Source organism: Leptinotarsa decemlineata, unplaced genomic scaffold (assembly GCF_025532065.1).
Source record: "Leptinotarsa decemlineata unplaced genomic scaffold, Ldec_3_MD MMD2_tig00078422_RagTag_RagTag, whole genome shotgun sequence".
Taxonomy (NCBI): Eukaryota; Metazoa; Arthropoda; class Insecta; order Coleoptera; family Chrysomelidae; genus Leptinotarsa; species Leptinotarsa decemlineata.
This window is the reverse complement of record NW_027412747.1, coordinates 562501-586330: the sequence shown is the minus strand read 5'-3', so window position 1 is coordinate 586330 and position 23830 is coordinate 562501. Positions and strand designations below refer to the sequence as shown.

The 23830-nt window shown below is 36.5% G+C and overlaps 1 protein-coding gene across 3 annotated transcripts in view; it reads left to right on the top strand.

The window, feature by feature from the left end:
* Positions 1 to 23830, top strand: part of Cpsf73 (Cleavage and polyadenylation specificity factor 73) — a 174168-nt gene that overhangs the window by 110967 nt on the left and 39371 nt on the right. The window contains exon 8 of one of the 3 annotated variants that reach the window (XM_074186075.1): positions 22678 to 22712. The exons of the other annotated variants lie outside the window; for them this stretch is intronic. Coding sequence (XP_074042176.1) covers positions 22678 to 22712 — 35 coding nt within the window. The remainder of the gene's footprint in view (positions 1 to 22677; positions 22713 to 23830) is intronic. 3 annotated transcript variants of the gene reach the window in all.

Here is a 23830-nt window from a genome sequence, read left to right as displayed (position 1 = left end):
TTATAAGGTCTGATTCGTGAATATCAAAATTATTCAAAGTTTTCATTATGTTTATTACATGGGTAACTAATTATAAAATAATATTAGTAATATTAAGAATTTCCTCAATGTTTGAGCTATTTTGATTTGTGTTTCGCAAATATGCAGGTTTTTTAAAATTCCCCCTTCTTCATTGTGTGTTGATATACGTTGTATTATATTTTTGTGTGCTTCGTATATAGGATCTGGACTGGATGGTCTTAAGCGTTTTGCAGGAGTTCCCTGTTCATGTAATTTGTGAGATTTATGCAAGTGAGGTGTTTGTTGAACATTCTGAAATTGATTTGGAGTAAAGGATTGTTCAATAACTGATCTTTGATGCGATGTATTAGGTTGTATTATGTTAGGTTGTAATGTGGAATTCACCTGTTGGTTTGGGTTATTCAATATGCTAGCATATGATGATTTTGGAACTTTTTGACATGCGTCATGGTAATTTATATTGAGGTTTGACATTGCTTGTTTAATTTGTTTTTGCCTTTTCAATTCTGGACATATTTTCATATTTGTACTTAAGTGAGATCCACCGCAGTTGAAACATTTTGGATCGGGATTAGAATTTTGACAGTCTGAAGAACTGTGCTGTTCGCCACATTGAATGCAGCGTGGTTTACTCTTACGTTGTTTTCCTAAGTGCCCATATGGAAAACATTTATAGCATAATAACACTTTTTGAATGTAGGGTTCAACTTCAATACTCACTCTATTAATTGAAATATATTTTGGGAGTACCTGACTTCTAAAAGTAATTATACACAATTTTGTAGCAACATATTCTGTTTTATCGTCTTTTGTAATTTTTTTATTCATTCGTCTAACATTCTCGACTTGAAAATTGCAATGCATATCAAATGGTTTGATTTTGTGTTTAATATATTCTTCCGAAAAAACGATATCTATATCCCTAATAACCCTTTGCCGTACGACAATGAATCTGGGAATATATAATTCCAAATTATTGTTTTTCAAACTAGGTGAATTTTTATGATCAATAAGATAATTTGCAGATTTGTAATCTTTCATTTTTATTCTGATTCTGTTTCTTCCTATCGAGTCTAAGCTAATACTCTTATTATCCACTTCAGGAAAATTTGAAAGAATTATATCACCTACCTTTACAGCATTGATTCTTCCACGAAAATCATCGCTATTATTCTCCACATAAATTTGATATGGTCCTGTATCCGACATACTGTACCTATCAATCGATTGTTTTGGTATGTTTTCATTACCTATTTTTTGTTGGTTTTCGTCGAAAGGTTCTAATCCGCTTTTTATATTTACGTATTCTGCAATTTTTTCTGCTCTTTTCATATTAAAAATATTATTGTTACCTATTATTGGTGATACTGTATCCATATATGTTGAAAATGAGGAGGGGTTAAATTAGGAGGTGGTTCGGGGGGTTTACCCCCATTTACACTAGACATCACTTTGTAGTTTCAAAGAACTCAATACACACGATATTATCTAAGTATAAGATTTGAAATAAACGAGCTGATACAAATGAATTTGTTTTAATAAGACACTCTGAGAAACACTTCCAACACGCACGAAGTCTATCACAGAACTGAGCACAAAGAAGGCGGCTATAGCAGAAAGAGTGATTCTTACAATAAAGGCATGGCTCTACAAGGAATTTTCGATAAGAGGTCACGACAAATGGCTTGATATTCTTCCAACTATAACTAGTAGATATAACAATAAAGTTCATCGTACAATAGGTATCGCACCCATCAATGTTGATTCAACAACAAAATTGAAATTCAGAGGTATCAAAGGAATTGGAGGAAAACAAAGTAAACCCAAATTCCAATTGAATGATATCGTACGTATAAGCAAGTACAAAAATATTTTTGAAAAGTCTTACACTGCCAACTTTACCACGAAGCTCTTCAAGATTGTTAAAATTAATAAAACCACCCCACGACTTATAATCTTGAAGATATGAATGAACAACCTTTCAACCTTTTTACGAAGAAGAGTTATTACGAACCAAAAATCCTGACGTATATCTGATTGAGAAGGTGTTGAAGAAAAGAAAAAATAAAGTATATGTAAAGTGGTTAGGCCTTCCTAGCGAACAAAATTCTTGGATTGATGAATCAAATATGGTTTAAATGTATCTACTATTGTATTTATGAATGAAGTGATGTTGAAGTTCATTATTTTTTTCATTTCAATTATAAGTATGTGAATTGATAAATATTGCAGCGGTAAACGTTGCCCCAGCCATTCGCAACGTTTTGTGTACACCAAACCAAATTAATTGTATACTCCATTCCCTCTTATATTTTTCAACTCACGATATTGAAAATACATCATTCCCAAAACTAATCGCCGTCACTTTGAAATGCACTCTCCAGCTCTTTTCGCCAATTATCTCTCACTGATAATGCCATCTCATAAAGTTGAGTTGACTCCTCAAACTCTGCCTGAGCTTGCATTCTCGAACGTTGATTGAATTGATTATCTTCAACAATTTTTGAACGGAGTTCATTTGCATATTTACACATTTTAGCCAATTCAACCTTCGCTAATGCAATCTTAGCATCTAATGCTTGAAGAGTTTCCTTATCAGCATTAATAGCTCGCTCACTCTTTTCAAGTTCAGAAATAGCCATCTGCGCCTTTACAAGGCGGCATTTTGCTCTCTTTCATTTCTCCAAACCGATGTAGAGGACTGAAAGAAGATAGCGATGCAGCTTTCAAATCAACCTTCATTTCTTTAGGCTTCCTCTTCGATCTGTCACTTTTCGTTGTGGGTTGTTTCTCTCGCACACTTTTCGATTGTTTCTTTTCTCTGAAGTCAGTGACAATCGATGAAGATGCATTAGTAACCTTCCTCTTGATTGTTCTAGATTTCTTATCAACACCAAGAGGAAGGGTAGATGAAGGTTGTTTGAGTGGTGATGATTGCGAAACGATTGGATTTTCAATAACAATTTGCTCATTTGGTTCAGGCACATTTGCAAAGTTAACGAAGTCGTTAATATCAAAATCATTCATCGAATTTTGACTCGATAAATGTAATACTGAATATTTTCAAAATTAGTGTGATCGATATCAACAAGTGGTGAACCATCTTCAGCAATCAACAACGGCATAGAGCTCATGATAATGATTATTTAGGTCTGAGGAATGATATATGATAGCAATAGAATGTGAATAGGAAAGGTGATGTTACTGATACTTCACCTTTTATAGAAGAAAATAAACTAGCGCATACGCTCTTTCATCAACTGGGGCATGCACTCTTTCACAAAACTGTTCACGCATGTGACGATCTTCGTCATTTAAGAGGAACACTCTGTGTTGCATTCATTTTTAAAATGAGAGAAAATAATACAAATGAATTCAAAATAATATATTTATTAATAACAGAGGACAATAACGGTAATAAAAATCAAAAATGGTAATGTGTCGCTGTTGATGTGGAACGTTTTTTCACTCTCCTCCTCAATATTTGTAGTTCATGTGTCAGCCACCAACATTGAAAAAAATGAATTCTCCTATTGGGGTAGAGTTCTCCAACCTTCTCACATAAATCCCAAGTACTTCTACATGTAGTGCATACATGATTCCAGCAATTCATAGAATATGTATCACAACGCAAACAACGTTGCAGCGGTGCTGGAACGGCAGCACAGGTACCACAAATATTACTACAAATACCTATATCATTCAATATTATAGGTTCAGAACAATTCAGGCACTGTAACTGTTGTTGACGATAATCAGATTTTGTTCGCTTCGGTGGATGAGATGGAGGCGATAGTTGAATCCGCGACACACAATCTCTACACATACCAATACATGGATTAATTGCTTCCTTAGGTCTACTTATTTGGCAAAAGTAGCACACAATAGCCCCTGCAATCATCTTTGGGTAGACACACCTTTGGTTTTTCATTCCACTCTTTTGGAAACGGCATTTTACTAATTCGATTAGAAATATCAAGAGATGACTTATAGAAACTCTGACTGCTCTCTCCTATACCGACATTCTCTATTTATACAAATTAATATAATGTGAAAGTATAGTGGGATAACTTCTCCTTCTCTTCCACTCAAAACGAGTCAAGTGATAAATGGGAGTCGTACCACCACCACAGTTATACATACAAGTCGACTTGAATCCTGAAGTTCATTCATTCACTCTGCAACTGTGATAAAACATTAAGATGAATACTCAAAAAATAGTTGCTGCATTAAACATAATATCTGCTATTGATCCAAATAATTGGATAGATGAGTCAGATGATGAGGATGCCAACATTCAGCTAGACGAAGTGATAGTTGAAGAAGTTGTTGGGAGTCGATGAAGAGGAGATTGACTTTGGAGTCAACGAAGTTGAAAATGAGGCTAACGAGAGCGATGAAGATGATGACATGGTCGATGAGTTGGTCGTGGATGGTGAAGGTGATGATGAAGTGATTATAGCTGATTCATCTGAAGGTGATTGTGCTTTGAGAATCGGTCTCCGAATGCTCAACATCACCGACACGCTAGAAGATCCCATGGATTTATATTGCGTGATGGACGGATCCCATGGATCCGAACGATTGATGGCAACATCAAAAAGTTATGTTGGTGTTGTTTTCGATTTTACTCGATACGGAACAATAACGGCGGCTGGTATCAACATGTAAACATCCATGATACGGTCTCTATGATGCAGCTGGGTCAGTATTGGTGTGAGGCATATGAAAGACCGCTCACAAATTTCACGAGAGTGTCAGCATGCATAATATGCAATAATGTCAAACCTGTGACAGAATAACCGTGGACCTATTGGTGAAAAAAAACAGCCCTTTTCAGGGCTACATTATTCACACAAACAGTAGTTATAGTAGTATTCACAGATTATGTGACAAATCACTACTTTGACTAATAAAAGTCCAAGTTGAAAATTTGTTAGTCTTTGAATATCTGTGCATTATATGACAGATTACTACTTTGAATGAAAAGTCGAAGTTGGGAATTTGCTAGTCATTGAATATCTGTGCATATGATGAGTACTACTTTAACTGAAAGTTGAAGTTGGCAATTTGAATATATATATATATATATATATATATATATATATATATATATATATATATATATATATATATATATATATATATATATATATATATATATATATATATATATATATATATACAGGGTCCTGCAACAGTGGCGCGGTGTTCCATATCTCTATATAGGAAGCAGATAGGAATCTAATTTTCTATAATATTACCTTATTGCTCGAGCTCGACAAAATAAAAATATTGGCGGTCACACAGGGTGTTCGATTTTTTCTGGGCGGATCCCAACTGTGTCTTTTTAAATGGCAACCTATATTTTTTATCGCTTTTTCGGTTTCTTCATAGAAAATAAAATAAACTTTATGTATATCTGCACTTCGAAAATATTGACGGTTTTCGAGATATCTAGCATGACAGGTTTTTTTTTCCAATATTCGTCACTCAGAATATTTGAAATTATAAAGTGGTGCCAAGTCCAGTTGAAATTTTTTTTTGGTCGAATATTCTACATTGGTAACTCTCTCAAACGATATATCTGAAATCGACCTGTGATATACAGGGTATGAAAAACCGCTTGCCAAATATTGTAAATGAAAATTTGCAAAATCTTCCTTAGATTAAATGGAACACCCTGTATATTATTGATCCATAAGAAGCGCCAACGAAACCTCTACAAATTTCATTAAGTATTCCCTATGGCTAAGTTCAATAGTTTTTCTTAAATGAGCATTTCTTTCGAAAAATGGTCATTTTTTCAAAGCGAAATCCATTTGACGACTGATAAAAATATACGAAAGATATCTTGTTTCAATTTTGTACATTAGAAGGTGTCCAAACAAATATTTTTTAACGAAATAAATGTATGTACCTATCAATTTTTGCTAAATGGAAAATTATTTTTTCATTGGATGCAGAATTTCACTCATAAATCGTGCAATATCAAACCAAACAAGTTAAAAGAAAGAAACATTATAAATAACTATTTTTTTCATGTTATTATATTCATTCAGAGCTTGAGTTCTAGATATTCAAATTTGTCAACTGGCAAATTACAAAACTACAAAAGGGAGAGTTTAATTAAGGTTGATAATGAAACTTTTATAAAATATGTTCAACATGTCTTCCATTTTCTTGAATACAGAGCTGAAGTCTATGTTTGAAAGACTGTTCTACCCTGCGCAAGACAGCTGGTGTAATGCTGCGAAAAGCATTCGTTATTCTAAGTCGCATATTTTCGGGAGAAGTTGGTGGCTCAACGTAAACCATATTTTTTATGTATCCCCATAAGAAAAAATCTAGTTTCGTCAAATCTGGTGATCTAGCAGGCCACCGTACAGGCCCATTCCGTCCTATCCATTTATTGGGAAATACTTCATTTAGATGATCTCTCACTTCTGCCGAATAGTGAGCAGGTGCACCATCATGTTGTAACCACATTCTATTGCGGAGGTCAAGAGGAATATCATCTAACAAACCATCGTAAGAAATTGAGATACATTGCACCATTCATATGTCCCTCAAAAAAGTATGGACCAATTACATATTCTCCAATGATGCCTCCCCAGACATTTATCGACCACCTATGTTGATAGTCCACCTGTCTCAATAAGTGAGGATTTTCTGTCGCATAATAATGGTAATTATGTCGATTTACCAATCCATTTTTATGGAATGTCGATTCATCCGACCATAAAATATTATTGAAAAAATATTCGTTTCGACGAATTTTGTTCATGGCCCAATTGCAAAATCTCACTCTTTTCTCGAAATCAGCATACAGTAGTTCTTGATGTAACTGAACGTGGTATGGATGCAAGCGATGTTTCTTCAATACTCGTTGCACTGATCTCTCACTTATATCCACTATTTCCCCAATTTGTCGTTGACTCCTACTAGGATCTTCTTCAACAGCAAGAAGAACTTGCAATTCATTATCTTCATTAGTAGCTGGCTTGATGCGCTCATGTTTGGAATAATTAATAGATCCAGTTTCAACGAATCGTCCCAAGACCTTTCGGAAAGATCTTTCATCTGGATGCCTTCTATCTGGATACCGTTGAGAATAAATTCTACTTGCCAATAAACAATTTCTGTCTGATTCACCTAATATGAAAATCATATTAATCAAATCACTTTTTGATAACAACATTCTGATGAAATTATACCGACAGTTCAACTTCACGATTGACTAAAAATTTCAATATTCATTTGCAGCCAAATATTTTGTTCTGTCATTTGCCAGACTACTTGATTTCCAATAAATATTTCATTCGCTGAAAGGTTGTTTTAGACCGAAAGAATATGGCACAAATTCCGAGATTTTTGAAATTATTGTAACTATTCAAGAACGTCCATTTTGTGGTGTAATTCGCAACTTGTTTATCTAGCAACAGGTAATTTTAGGAATGGGCGATATTTTAAGGAAAGGGTATTTTTTGTGTATTCTTATCAGTCGTCAAATGGATTTCGCTTTGAAAAAATGACCATTTTTCGAAAGAAATGCTCATTTAAGAAAAACTATTGAACTTAGCCATAGGGAATACTTAATGAAATTTGTAGAGGTTTCGTTGGCGCTTCTTATGGATCAATAATATACAGGGTGTTCCATTTAATCTAAGGAAGATTTTGCAAATTTTCATTTACAATATTTGGCAAGCGGTTTTTCATACCCTGTATATCACAGGTCGATTTCAGATATATCGTTTGAGAGAGTTACCAATGTAGAATATTCGACCAAAAAAAATTTCAACTGTACTTGGCACCACTTTATAATTTCAAATATTCTGAGTGACGAATATTGGAAAAAAAAACCTGTCATGCTAGATATCTCGAAAACCATCAATATTTTCGAAGTGCAGATATACATAAAGTTTATTTTATTTTCTATGAAGAAACCGAAAAAGCGATAAAAAATATAGGTTGCCATTTAAAAAGACACAATTGGGATCCGCCCAGAAAAAATCGAACACCCTGTGTGACCGCCAATATTTTTATTTTGTCGAGCTCGAGCAATAAGGTAATATTATAGAAAATTAGATTCCTATCTGCTTCCTATATAGAGATATGGAACACCGCGCCACTGTTGCAGGACCCTGTATATATATATATATATATATATATATATATATATATATATATATATATATATATATATATATATATATATATATATATATATATATATATATATTTCATTTGTGTACAATATATATAATAATGGACCTAGGATGGATCCCTGTGGCACACCTTTTTTATCACAATTGATTCTGATTTAATTATCCCCGAGATGTCATTTTCAATCAAATGTTGGGTTCTGTTTGTCAAATAGGATTTGATTAAGTCCAAAGATGTGCCTTTGATTCCATATTTATCAAGTTTGTTGCATAAAATTTCATGGCTGTCACTGTCAAATGCTTTTGACAGGTCAATACACAAAGTTACAGTACAATAATCTTTGTTCAAATGATGTAAAATTTTTTCTATAGCTTGATATATTGCTTGTACGGTTGATTTACCTTTACGGAATCCATTTTGTTCTTTTGCTAACAACACATTATCATCTAAAAACTTGAGTAAACGTTTATTCATGAGCTTTTCAAAAATTTTACTGGGATTTGGCAATAATGATATGAGTCTGTAGTTACTTTCTTCATCTCTGTTTCCTTTTTTAAATATAGCTTTAATAGATGCCACTTTCAGTACTTGTGGGAATATTGCTTGTGAGAAACATAAATTTATAATATAAGTCAAAGGATAGGCTATGATCTCTGCTGTTTCTTTCTATAGATACATAGGAATCTAATCTTCACCGACAGATTTTTTATTTTTTAGTTGTCTAATACATTCTATTATTTCAAGCGGAGTGGTAGGTTCAAAGAAAAAAGCATCTTCACATTCTTCTATTTTTGTATAATCTGGGCTATCTGATTTATTTAGGTCTGGGCAAGCTTCACTAAAATACTTATTGATTTGATTTACTATGGTTTGTGAATCTTTATATTTTTTTGCAAAACTTTCTAGGATATTGTTTAGTTGGGTTTTGTTTTGTTTTTTTGATTAATGACCATGTAGCTTTGGTTTTATTTTCGGCTTTCATTATATATTCAGTGTTAGACATTTTTTTAGCAGCTGCAATAACTTTATAGAGAACGGCACAATACTTTTTGAAATACTGAATACTTATCAGCCCTAGTGTCTTCTTTTTGTATAATGAGCGTTTTCTCGAACAAGACTTTTTTATACCCCTTGTTATCCATGAATTGGGCCTAGTTTTATTCAACTTTTTTTCCACAAAGATCAGGTTCATTATTCTGGTGAAAATATTCGAAAAACAGTTGTATGCTATATTTACATCTGTACTCTGTGTTACACTTTCCCAATTAACCTCAGCGAGATCCTGTTTAAGCTGAATAATTTTATTTTTTGGGAATATTCTTTTTTTGGTCCATTTTATTTCATTTGCTTTAATTTTTTGTGTGAAAAGGGTTATCATTTGTCCATAGTGATCAGATAATGCAGTATTTAAGACCATGCTTTTTTCATAGTCATCAAAATTTACAAAAATGTTATCTAATAGAGTAGATGAAATATTTGTTACTCTGGTTGGTTCAAAAATAGTTTGTGTTATGTTGTGAGTAAGGAGTAAGTCTAAAAATACTTTAGTTTGTACGTTGTCTTCAAGCAAGTTGATATTAAAGTCTCCACATAGTATAACCTTAAATGTAGTGAATTTTTCATGAACTAAATTAATTATTTCTTCCATGTTCACAATGAAAATATCGAATGATCCTAAGCCAGTTCTGCAAACACATACAATTACAATTTTCATTTTCCTAATTACTACACTTCCACATTCCAAATGACCCTCAATACTTTTTCTGACAACACTCTCTACGTTCTCCACATCCATATTGTTTGTTGTGTAAATACTGACTCCTCGATGACACATCATTTTCCGGGAAAAAGCCGATTTCAATTCGTATCCCTCAATTTGTATACTCTCTATTTCAGATTCTAAGAGCCAATGCTCTGTTATGCATAAAATGTTTGGCTTTGACGATAGAGAGTCTAGAAATATTTCTACTTCATCAGTTTTGTTCCTCAAACACTGTATATTTTGATGGAGTATGGTGAGGTATCCATCTTCATTGCGATTTTGTTGGCAGCTGTTTTCAGAAGTGTTTATGTGCATATTTTTCTGCGGTAGTTGCTATTGCCGCAGATTTCTACTTGCGTTTCGTTTGTTGACCTCATATTTGTAGACTTCACACTCATGGCTCCAAGCACTATGATCAACATTAAGATGTAGGTTCCTTTTTTCATTTTTCATTGTACAGTTAATGCATCTGTTGTATTGTTCTGGTTCCTGACATTCGTTGCATATATGCAACGCAACGAAATTGAGTGAAGGATATACTGCAATGATCGGACATTGAATCTATTTCATGTACCTGGATGGGTCCTGTACTCGACATTGTGGAAGAATGATGTAGAACTGGGATTGATGCTATATTTATATTGGAAAAAATAAAATGGAGGAGTGAACAATTCAGTCTTTGAAATTTGAAAACACCAAGAATGATGATCTTCATGAAACTCTGAGTGATTATTATGAAAAAAAAAAGCTAATAAGGGAGAGGGAGGAAGACACTGCCCCAGCCTCGCAGTGCCTCGTGTACACCAACCAAAAAGTGTGTACTCCGTGGAAGGAAAGGAAAGAAAAGGGTGGAAGAAACGAGGAAACGATTATATATCAGGATGGGGGATGGTGGAGGACTATCTTCGATGAGGATTGGGGATGGTTGAGGTCTATCCTCGAATTCCTCGGACTCATCGTCGTTACTGTCATCGTCATCATCTGTGTCTCCGGGTAGTGGGTCATCCCAATCGGGATCCCACCATCCGTCAGGATCCGGATAACTTCCATCCGAAAGGTGCCCTGCTGAACCTGCATTCGAATATCATGATTCATGTATTCATACCCAATGCCGTGCGGTGCCGTCGTGGAGTGAGCGATACGTACTTGGATGGAGGCGTAATAAGGTGGCTGATGCTCTGGGACACTAAATGGTTCAGTAGTTGAATCAGGTTCCATGTTGGAGGTGGCTGATCAACTGAATATTCCAACAGATAATTCCTACTTTTATACTTTTGAAAGGGAGTGTGGGAGGAGTGGGGAGGAGAGGGGATTAAGTGGGAATGCATTGCAAAATGACATGAGCTATATTCAATGAAAGAGATAATTGAATGGATAAGATACAATATGAATTATATGAAATTATACTTATTGATTTCATTGTGAAACATGTCTTTTAAAACTAATAAGGGAGAGGGAGGAAGACACTGCCCCAACCTCGTAGTGCCTCGTGTACACCAACCAAAAAGTGTGTACTCTGTGGAAGGAAAGGAAAGGAAATGATGGGGGAAACGATTTTCATTCTCAATTCTGCGTAAGAAAGCCAGCCGCCTCGACCACTGGGCAGCAGCTTCTGGATCAGTATCCATATTAGGATCCGGATATTCTATGTCCGACCTTTTCCTATCGTCAGTGCTTATAACATGAAGCACTTGAATCCTGGAATCAATGCCCCAAAACGTTGAAGGACCTCTATGTGGCTCTGTAGTGGAATCGACTTCCTTGTCCACGTCCAAATCGTCGTCGTCGTTGTCACTCCTGTAGTCAGGAGCTCTAGGTGCTGACAGAGGTTCTAACTGGGGTCCAGTCGTGGAATCAGCTTCCTGAGTTGTTGACATGCTGGCGATAGCTACTCAACTGAATATTACATTGAGTAACTCCTACATTCATACTCTTCAAGTGGAGAGGGTGGTAGTGGCTGGTAGGTAGGGGTTATGCAATGTTTTATGTAAAAATGAATAATATGAAATATACTTATTGATTTCATTATGAAGCATGTCTTTTCTTTTTTAATTTTCTTCCCAAGAGATTATTTACAAGAGATTAGAGAACACAAAAATTGATGTGAGGTATTTGTCTAGAATAACTTGGAATTGAAATAAAAAAAGAAAATAATGATAAGACGAAGGGAAGAAAAATGCTCCAACCATCGCATTGTTCAATGTATACCAAACCAAAACAATGTACACCCTTTATTTCACTTCTTTTTTTATTTTTCTAAAATTACAAATATAAACTTAAAACTATCATAATTCAATAATCCTAATTAACCTAAAACTAATCTTTTATTTACAATTCATCTACAAAAAATGTTTCCAACATAGTCTTTAATTTTTTAAATCGCTCTATCGGAGAGGTCACTACTTTTCGCCTTTCCTGCAGAGATGTTTCCTTCCGATGTAGTTCGGCCAAATCTTTTGTCAGTTCGGCAATCTGTTTTTCTAGTTTGCTTCATTGGCTAGCAATTTCAGACTGTTGGCGGGAAATGCTAGCCAACTCGGCCACACTTGATCGGGAAGCAAGTTCAACTTCCCTGCACCTCTGTAGGTGCAAACAGATGTTTTCACGCAGTCATGTCAAAATTTCTACTGGTTTGGCCTGTATTTTCTGCAGAGCATTCGCCACAATCTATTCTATATATACCTGTAACCTAACCTAACCTTGTCGCACCATTCAAAGTCATCCTTACTGTTCGAAACCACCGGTCATCAGGGCAAATGAGAGCTAGAGATAAGAATGAATGTAAGATACCTCGGGGTTGTAGTGGACACTGTGTTGCTATTTATTGACCACCACAAGGAAGTGAGAAAGAAGATGAGCGAATTGGCGGGAAAACTAAGAAGGTGGACCGGAAAGAATGTCGGGCTCAGGAGAGAATGCGTGCAAATCATTTATGAAAGGGTAGCGAAACCAGCGATGTTATACGGGGTACAATTATGGGGATACAGAGTGCATGACAGTAGAGTAAAAAGGCAGCTGAGTGCAGCGCAGAGGCTCTTCCTGATCGCCTCAAGCGGGGCAACACCAGGACAACACCAACGGCTGCGCTCTGCGTGATTTCCGGGATTGCCTCACTACACGTGGAAGCGAGGGCAAGATACTGGGAATGGAGTATGAACGGTACAAGAAAGATTGAAAACAGAGTGAAAGGAGGTGATAGGGTAGCCCCATGGATGCAAGGGATATTACTGGGGGAAGCGGGGAGAGAAAGAATGACCGAGGTGGCTGTGGCCGCAGGGATAAGGTTAGACGAAGGAAGAATAGGAATAGGTTGGGCATGGGAGAGAGAGAGGGGGATTGGTTCACAGGGAATGAAAGATTCAATGAACAGAGCAGCGTAAATGAGGCGGAGATGATTGCGATCGAGAGGGTGATGGATATGTGAAGTATGGAAGAGAGCGTCATGATAGTTAGTGACTCCGCAGTGGCTGTGGAAGGGACGAAAAGGGGGAGAACAAAGAATAAGAGGGTAGCAATGATTCAGAGAAAAATTGAGGAGAGAAAGGGGAGCACGGACCGGTATTATATGGCGAAAAGATCACTCAGTTAAATAACCTGGGTAATCGGAAGGCCCACGAGGATGCCACAAAGGGGTTGGACAGAGAGAGCGTGACGTGGGAGGTGAGAAGGATAGGCAGTAAGAATGAAGAGCGAAAGAGAATAAAGGAATGCCTCAAAGGTGGCTGGCAAAGGGAATGGGAGAGCGGTACGACTAGGCGATTGTTTTACAAGTTTTGTAAAATAGTTGGGCATGAACCGTTGGATCTGTCGAGAAAGGCCGTACAATTGCTGACAGGGCACGGTAACTTCCCAGGATACCTGGCTAGGTTCAACCTGGGACCGAAAGTGCCGTGTCCCTGTAGATACGGAGAACCAGAAACGGCAGATCACGTGATTGAGAGATGCATGGACGGGGACAGGACTAGATTGCGCGAATGGAAGGAACGAATGGAAAGGGAAAAAGGGGAGATAACACTGAGGAAAAGGAATCGAAAAAGCGATGACCGGATAAGATTCGTGAATGAATGGGCGGAGAACGTGATTAGTAACGAATGAGAGAATAAAAGGAGACAGCTGCGACTTACAGGGGAACCAGGAACTGAAATAAAGCATGAGAGCCTAATCAGGCTAAGTAGACAGCGAAGGCGAGACAAACCTGGCTAGTTGGGCGGGCGGTGGGATAAAAGAGAAGATAGATAGGCATTATTATTGAATTATTATTAGTGTATATTGTTATTTGGAGCAGAGTTAATATTGTTATGTTTTATTTTCTATTATTATTATTGTAAAAGGATTGGGTATTGGCTGATTATGTTCATTCATTTAAATGTAAATATGTAATTTTATGATTATCGTAATACTTGGGATTTAATAAATGAAGAAAAGGGTCTTCTGCCCCGCTAATTCATCCTCCCGCATTGTCGACGTTCTGCATCGGGGATGCCTGAGGGGGTGAGTTAGGCGGAGTAGGGGTTCCCTTGGCAGTGGTAGCGGTAAATAGAGGGAAGATGCTCATTTGACAGGCTTTCGGCCAGGGCAATAAGAGCGACGGCAAATTCATGTTCAAAACCACCCACAAGCAAAAAGTAAATGTTATACTGGCGCCCAAAGTGGGGCCTTTTGAACATAGTTTGATTTGAGTGTTTCAATCGAAATTTTTTCGAAAAACAGTGGTCTATTTCTAACAAGTGCTTCTCGTACAGAACACTCGTAAGCCATTGTGGACCTTAAATAGTGACACGGTGACAATCATCACTCTGGATTACTTCTGAGGGTAAAAAAAGAAGCAAAATAATCGCAAGCTGAGAGACTGTAAGTACATTTTCATCATTTGCTGTAACCGTGGATAATCCAAAGACAATTCGTTCGTTGCGTTCGCGTGATATCGAATTAACGTTGCCTGTTTTGCCAGATTCGCGATTTTGTCAAGTGAACAATACGAACTCTAGCAAGATGTCTGTAACTCTCACCGATGAACAGTTTCAACAGTTATTGAGCCGATTATCGATTGTGAATACCCAGACAGTGGCGTCGACCGGGAACTTTTCCAAATGTTCATCCCGTTTCGATGGTTCGAAAGATAGTGATGTAAATGCATTTCTGGACGCGATTGAAATTTTCAAAGACTGTTCGAGTGTGTCGGATGACAATGTTTTAAAAGGTTTACCGATGCTCTTAGACGGTTTTGCTGCGACGCAAGTGTCGTTCGATTTTGACGCAGTTACCGGCCGGAACGCTTAATGAAAAGACTCAAATAGACATGGTATACGGTTTATTGCATGTGAAAATTCGTGAAAAAGTGCTAGGGATTCAGTAACTTCTTTTACTGACTTTCTTTCTAAAGCTCGACTTGCTGAGGATAGTTTCGATACAGATAATAGTTCCGCGAGTTCGAATAGTAAAGACTCAGTTGCAAATGAATAATATAGCGAAATGAAACGTAAACTCAGACCGCGATATGCATTTCGTAAAAATATTGGTCACACAAAAGATGACTGCAAAAAGTTGATAGACAAAGAACACAAACCGATTCGAGAAGACATTCAGCGACAGCAACCTCAATGAATACGGGTTTGATATGCTATGGCAGTAAGCGCCCAGGGTTCACTCGCTCTAACTGTCCTATTTGTCAAAATGCTGCTTTCTCTTCGGTTGAATTTTTAAGTGCCGAGATTTCCGTTGAAAATCTGAATTATACTGGTGAACTGGCATCATGTTCAAGGCTAATGCTTAATGTCAATATTCTAGGCTTCAATGGAGTTGGCATCATCGATACAGCTGCCAAGAAAAGTATCGCAGGACCTTCTCTTTATAAAATTTTTGAAGATACTAATCAGACATTCTCGAATAGAACTGTGGTTATGAAACTTGCTGATGGTAGTACCAGAACTAAACAAATTCTACTTGCTAAGGTGGATGTGTTTCTCCAGGGGCGTATCATCCCAACAACCTTTGTCATTATTCGGATGCTAACAACTGTACACTACTTGGAATCGATTTCATAATAGACATAAGATTCAGTTGAACATAGCTGATAAAACTTAGAATTTCGCTGATGATGAGGTGTACCACCCTTTTCAATTCGAACCAGAAGCAACTACTAGAGAATTACAAATAACTAGTTTCGAGACCCTATCTCTTGAGGAAGGCCAGATGCTCAACGAGGAACAGAAACATCTGCTAACACCCACTGGAATTGCTGTGAATCCAGAGAAAACTGCGGCGATTGCGAATCTACCACCTCCACGTAACTTGAAAGGAGTGCAATAATTCCTGCAAGCCTGCTCCTGGTATCGCAGATTTATAGAAAACTTTGCTGAGATATCTCGTCCCTTTAGTGAACTAACTAGGAAAAATGTTATTTGGACCTGGACAGAGAGACATAAAAAATCATTAAAACTTTGAAAAGTTATTTACCTGCAGCTCCTGTATTACAGCAAGCAGATGACACAAAGCCATTCTTCATCAGAACCGATGCCAGTTCATACGCTTTGGGCGCGGTATTAGTTCAAGGAGAAGGAGCTGAAGAACACTCAGTAGAATATGCTAGTCGAGTCTTGACAAAGGCGGAGGAAAATTATTCAACGACTGAGCGAGAGGCCCTTGCCGTGGTGTGGGCCTTGAATAAATTTTTTAGAGGTTACATAGAAGGATCACGTGTAACCTTATCCACAGACCATCAACCCCTTCGATGGTTATTAAGTTTAAATCTCCAACTGGATGATTAGCAGATGGGCTTTAAAAATACAAGGACATAATCTCTATTTAAAATATCTCTGTGGAAAGCAGAATGTCCTTACCGATTTTCTTTCAAGACCCCCTTGTACTCGTGATGTTACATCTAATTGCCATTGAGATGCCGAGACGATCAGCTACTGACATTCGTCAAGAACAACTAACTCAAGGACCCAGATGTCGCAAAAATCATTAGAAGCTTCGAAGATCCCAGTGATAACACTATTACCCAGAGGGCTAATAGAGGTTATGTAATGTCCATTGGAGCTCTGTATAGATACTCTTGGGATGACGAAGAGAATGAAGAAGCTCAGCTGGTGGTACCATCCCATGAGAGAAAAATAATATTGCAGGAGTATCATGATGATCCCTCTGCTGCCCATTGTGGCGTAGAGATGACATATGCCAGAGTAGCAGAAAAAATATTATTTTACCGGTATGAAAAGGTATATTACTGATTATATCAAGAAATGTGCGGATTGCCAGAGATATAAAGCAACCAATCAGAAACCCGCGGGCTTGCTAACAACGCCTATTTATGCCCAGAGATTCGAAACCATGGCCATAGACCTTTTCGGACCTCTTCCAGAATCCGAAGATGCCAAGAGATGATCTTTATAGTCGAAGGCACTTGTACTAAATGCTCTCCAGTCGAGACTGCGACTGGAGAGCGATGCGCTAAAGTCCTTCTGGAAGAAATTTACATGAGATATGGCCTTCCACGCAAACTTATCTCAGACAATGGAGATTCGATCATCTCCGAGGTGATGCAGCAAGTTTGTTTCCTATTGAATGTGAAACAATTCCTCATTCCAGTCCTCATTCCAGTATATCATCCTGAATCCAATATGGTAGAACAAAAAACTAGAGTATTGAAACTAAGACTCGCGATGCTTGTGAAAAACGACAAGACATGGCCTCAAATGTTGCCAACTATACGGTTTGCCATGAATACCGCTAAAGGTGAGAGTATCGTCTATACTTTAGCTTATCTCACATTTGATCGAGAACTGAGAACCCTTGATGAAGTTCAAATGATCTACGAGTAATCGTGAACTCTGATAGTTTTGTCCCACAGATTAATCTATACTTACAACGTATGGCCATCACTTGGCAAAACGCTAGGAGTAATCATGATGTACAACAAGATCGATACAAAAAGTATGCCGATAAAAGGCGAACAGCGACAACACCTTATATTGAAGGAGCTCAAGTATGGAGCTCCATACCCCAAGTTCAAAACCAAAGAGAACAACTAAGAAGCTCAATCCACGTCGAGACGGGCCTTATTTAATAACTAAAGTTATTTCACCCTTAAGCTACCAGGTTGCAGCCCTGATTCCTTGAACACTCCTTTAGGGACCTATCATATCAATGCATTGACACCATATTACGGACACTAACTGCGTATAAAAGCTGATTATAATTACTTGAATATTCTTCTTCCCCTTTTGCGAGTAGCGTTTGACCACATGCAGAGGTTCGACTCCTGAAAAATTCGAGCAAAGAGTTACGATGCTGTTGTCATGCCACTTTACTGCGGTTATATTCTGATTTGAAATTTTCTTATAGTCATAGCTTCCTCGCTTTTTTTCTTCAGAACTTTAGAGTCTATGAGGGTATTTACTGACAATCGCTTCTCTCTTGTCGAAACACTTTTCTTTCATCAGCTTTTCAATTAGAGGAATGGACGTAAAGAAGTTGTCGAAAAAGAGATGAAATTTTCTGTCCGCCCATTTCTTGCGCAGGGCTTGTGCGTATTCCAATACCACTCCTGCGCAAACTCCGAACTCTGCATATCGTTCACTTATATTTGTTGCAGTACCTTGGTATGGTTCAAACCAATTCAAGTAACCAAGTCTTGTACTTCCAACCCATAATTTAAAGCCATACCTTATTGACTTTCCATGAAGGAATTGTTTGCAGACATGGCGTCCATAATAATGTACCATGGCGTCCATAATAAGGTACCATGGCTTCATCAATTGAGTGCATTTCTTCGACAATCGAGTTTTCCATAAACTTTTTATTCAGAAGAATGAATAGGGGCCTCGCTTTTGTAATTTGTCATGGTGGTCTAATTGTTGATTTTCTGACACATGTAAATTGGAAAAAATTTATTCAAATCTGTCTCTTGAAATTGCTTCGGCAACCAAATCATTATGTCCATCTTTTTCACGTTCCCAATACATTCTTCTCCTTGGCACCTGTACGTAACCACTAAGCAAGCAAACTCCAATGAAAGCTTTGAATTCAGAATGTTTTATATTGGGTGTTGAATTTTTTTTGTTGGGCATAATTATTACTGCTACTCACGAAAAGTTCGATTATTTCTTCATCGAAGAATTTCGAGAAAAGCTCCATTGGATTCTCTGAATTATTTATATCATGCGAATGCTCGAAGTTTGCTTCTAATGTAGGTAAATCTTCTTGGACCCACTCGTACTCTTTTTTCAAAGTTTTTTTTTCTTCTATCTGATAATCTCAATCGTTCTTGTAATTCGGACAAGGGAACATCGTCCTCTGATGAATAATCAATTCTATCATATTTCGTTTGAAATCTAATCTCCGCTGGTGCTTGTAACTGAGAGGCAGGTAGATTATCAATTGTAAAAATATCTTCCGTCCCAGAATCTTCATCTGTTACTTCAGCCGTGGTATTTTCTGGGGGGAAAATGAAAATTTCATCTACTGTTTCAGCTAATTCAGCATCATCTTCCAACATAACTAGAACTTCGTTGAGTGAAAAACCTCTGAAATTAAATAACATTGATAGACATGTATTTTCCTAATGTACTATATAAAATGAATATATCTAAAGGATTTGTGATATAATTATCATTTTTCTTCTAATTACCAGCAATTGGTAAAATATATTCTGATTTCTTATGCTTGAAATGTACATACCTTGCAAAGTTGACACCGTACTCAGCCATTTCTATTTATATCTGTATTCCAAAAAAATAAAATTCTCACTTTTACACAACAAAACTGAATGTAGTCCGTCCAGCCACAATGTTACAAGTATACTGAAGCATTTGCCACACTGATAGCTCTCGTGCACGTAAAAACCGCTGCATGTCGAGACTTCCAGGTTGTCGAGGCATATCTGGGTTAAAAACCAGAAATATATACCCCTAAACGAGCAACTCGATTTATGTAGGTTTCCTTTCTTGAATTCATAAGTTTAACAACCCCTAGAATACTTGTGGAAATGCCAGAAACCCAACTCGTATTCAAATTACCAGAGCTTTCAAAAACACATTTACTCTTCAGTATTTCACACAGGCAGAAGGAACTGTCTAGAAGATACTAGTGAGATTCTATCTAGTATTACAGATGCTGACACAAATAGAGTGAAGATTTTTGTGGAAGTTCCAAAAAATCCCCGTTAATCTTTGAGAGTAGATACAAATGATTATAGAACTCTAGCCACTCCAGAAGGCAACAGCTTGGGCTATTTTTGTGGATATCTTTTGAGAAAATGTTCAAGAGAACATTCATGTAAAATATGTACAAATTTTGCCACGGCGGCTAGTAACGTTGAATGAAACAAATATATATAGTTATTTCAAGGCATATAGTAATACAGAAGCCAAACAGTTTTGAAGTTTATATATGCCTCCAGATTCAACAATTTATATGTTTTGAGCTGATTGCATAGGCAACCAGCTCAAAACAATGTTTTCAAAAATTAATATTTCTCACTCTTGTGATAATTTTCCTTTGGATTATTTACTTTCTCTTTTCACAAGGGTAAGAATTTATTATACTTTGAAATTTGCCAATAGAAATTTGAAAACAAATTTTAAAAAAATATCAAAAACCCATCATTCTGAAAAACCTTTGAAATAGATTAGCATACGGTTTCGACCTAAATTGTATAATCTTACTATACAAAATATACGTTTATTTCACCACCTTGTCTTATTTTTTATCAATTTCTAAACAGTTCACAATCATATGAGACATTTATTGGGAGCTTCTCATAACAATGATGAAGTCATATCATGGTCACATATTTTTTGATCGAACCTCGTGCAGAGGTACACGATAGTTCTTAGCCAACACCCTCCTGCCCCGCAACATGCCAGCATAAAATAAAATCTCGACCCCATACATCAAAAACGCCGACTGGGCGTGAATTTACTTGTGTTTACTTCTATACGGTGCCCTCTGAATAACGTTAATTGTGTGAATATTTCATTCAAATCATTTATCTATGAGTAAACTTGCTGTTGCCCACAACTTTGTTCACGTGGTCTTAGGTTTTTGGGTTTTCTCATGTATTTGTCTATCTTTAATTTACAAGGCATAATGTAATATTTAAAAGTTACAATGATGCTTCTCTCCACACGATATTAGAAGTAATAATAGTATTCCAATCGTAAAACACTACGGATTCAACTATAGTAATCGCAGAATTTCTTAATATATCCACGATTTCGAGGATATATAATATAGAATATAATTGATTCACCAATGAAAATCCAGATCCACTGAATATATCTGGAATGCAAATGGCCTATTTTATTTCTGAAAAATGTAATTTTCTGATAGTGGAAATAATTACAAAGTCAGTTTAATAGTTTCGCAGTTTATCGATTACGGCTTCACACTCATAAATAGATTGGAAGATGAATTAGTACTTCATTTGGAGCAATAGAACATATCAACAAAGAAAGGAAGGAAGTAATCAATTTGAAACTCTATACATGAATGTGTAGATCATGCAAAGAAGTAACTTTCAGACACAAACTGAAAGAAAGTCCTCCTGAAATGTTATCCAATTTGGTACTGAAGAGCCTTAGGGCAAGTGTCTTAAGGCGAAACATCGGTGTATACCAGTGAGGGTGACAGTGCTCTATGTGAGTACAATTTATTACCATTCATTCAAAGTAGAACTCATGTGAATGATATCTGATTCTTATTCCACAAAAAATGTTTGAAATACAAACTGAGTAGAGAAAAGTATCTTCTGTATAATTCAGTGTTCATATAGAAGTATTTGTTTCGAAAGAATTATTTTCATTCGTGTAATTCAATGTTTATATGAAAGTAGCTGTTTCAGGAGGACTTTCTTTCAGTTTTTGTCTGAAAGTTACTTCTTTGCATGATCTACACATTCATGTATAGAGTTTCAAATTGATTACTTCCTTCTTTTCTTTGGAAGATTCTCTCATCCCTTTTTTTGTATCAGATGGAGTAGTAGAAAGCCAAAAACTTTCTTTCCCAAAAAAAAATTAATCACTCCAAAAAATATAATCCCTTCAGTTCAAATAAGATTCCTCTTGGCTGGGATTGAATCAAATAGGTGAATGAATGTCATTACGATGTCATCGATGACCTAAGCAGATCAAGCTTATTCCGTGACATTCAAAATCGTAATTCATGAATGAAGTGTGTGTATTTTCTATAATGTTATCCAATTTGGTACTGAAGAGCCTTAGGGCAAGTGTCTTAAGGCGAAACATCGGTGTATACCAGTGAGGGTGACAGTGTTCTATGTGAGTACAATTTATTACCATTCATTCAAAGTAGAACTCATGTGAATGATATCTGATTCTTATTCCAAAACAAATGTTTGAAATACAAACTGAGTAGAGAAAAGTATATTCTGTATAATTCAGTGTTCATATAGAAGTATTTGTTTCGAAAAAATTATTTTCTTTCGTGTAATTCAATGTTTATATGAAAGTAGCTGTTTCAGGAGGACTTTTTTTCAGTTTGTGTCTGAAAGTTACTTCTTTGCATGATCTACACATTCATGTATAGAGTTTCAAATTGATTACTTCCTTCCTTTCTTTGGAAGATTCTCTCATCCCTTTTTTTGTATCAGATGGAGTAGTAGAAAGCCAAAAACTTTCTTTCCCAAAAAAAATTAATCACTCCTAAAAATATAACCCCTTCAATTCAACATATCAACAATTCTTCACACTAAACTTTTTTTGCAGTGCCCGTTCTCACCGGCGACTCTGCAGCTGGTCAGGTAAGATGAGGTTATTTCACCGAAAGGGGAACGTAGGCCATCGAAGTTAGTAGCTTAGAACTTCCCTGTGATAATATTTCATGTAGTTTTATTTTGTGATAGCAAAATACAAGGTGTTTATTAAACATGCGGCAAAATGGACTATTCTTGGGACATTTTGTCCTTTGATGATTTTTGATAGGTCGCTTTGTTCCGAAGATACGGAGCGAAAGAGAATTTCGACAATAAAAATGTATTTCCAAAAATGACGTTAAATGATTCCTAATCTACAAGAACTGTTGAAAATGACTACCCCCGCTCGGATGCAAGAATCCAATCTTCTCCTCACCGACTCCCGAACTCTTTCAAAAACACCAGGATCGTTTCTGATTGCGTTACACCCAGCAATTATCCGATTTCTCAAATCTTCCACTGTAATCGGAATTTTGATGATAGGTAGTAACGGAATCGTTAAGATTTTTATTAGGTACTTGGTAGGTCAAGTGTAGTGCGCTATACTTTTATTTCGGCTACGTTAATAATTTTAAAATTTCCAAAATTGTTATTGTCGAAATTCTTGTTCGCCCCATATCTTCGAAACAAAGGCCCCATCAAAAAACATCAAGGTACAAAATATCCTTAGAATAAATAGTCCAAGGAATAGTCCCTTAATTTTTGCCGCATGTTCAATGAACACCCTGTATACTGATTTTCGGGAGTTATAATATCAAATATTATTCACAAGGGAGCTCTAAACCACCAAACTCAAGTGACTTGTGATGGGATCTAGAAGTAACATGAGCCACTTTTTATTCAGATATCCCCATGGGTTCGGATCTACGCGGGATAATCAGCTATAATATGTAGTTCACGCGGATGAAGTGACAGACAAAAACTATTGTACAAGTATATAAAAAAATTCTGTTATGAATGCAGCAATGATAAAGTTTTGACAGTGACAATTAAAAGCACCCACATTTGTAAAATCTAAGTCGTGGACTTGATTTGTTTTCCGATGAAATAATAACTCAAAATTACAGTCGTGCATAGCCAGAGCGGTCGTCAGTAAAGTGAGAGAAATTTTTTGTTGCGTTTACTTTCGGATTCAATTCAACAACGAAATTTCAATATTTACAAAT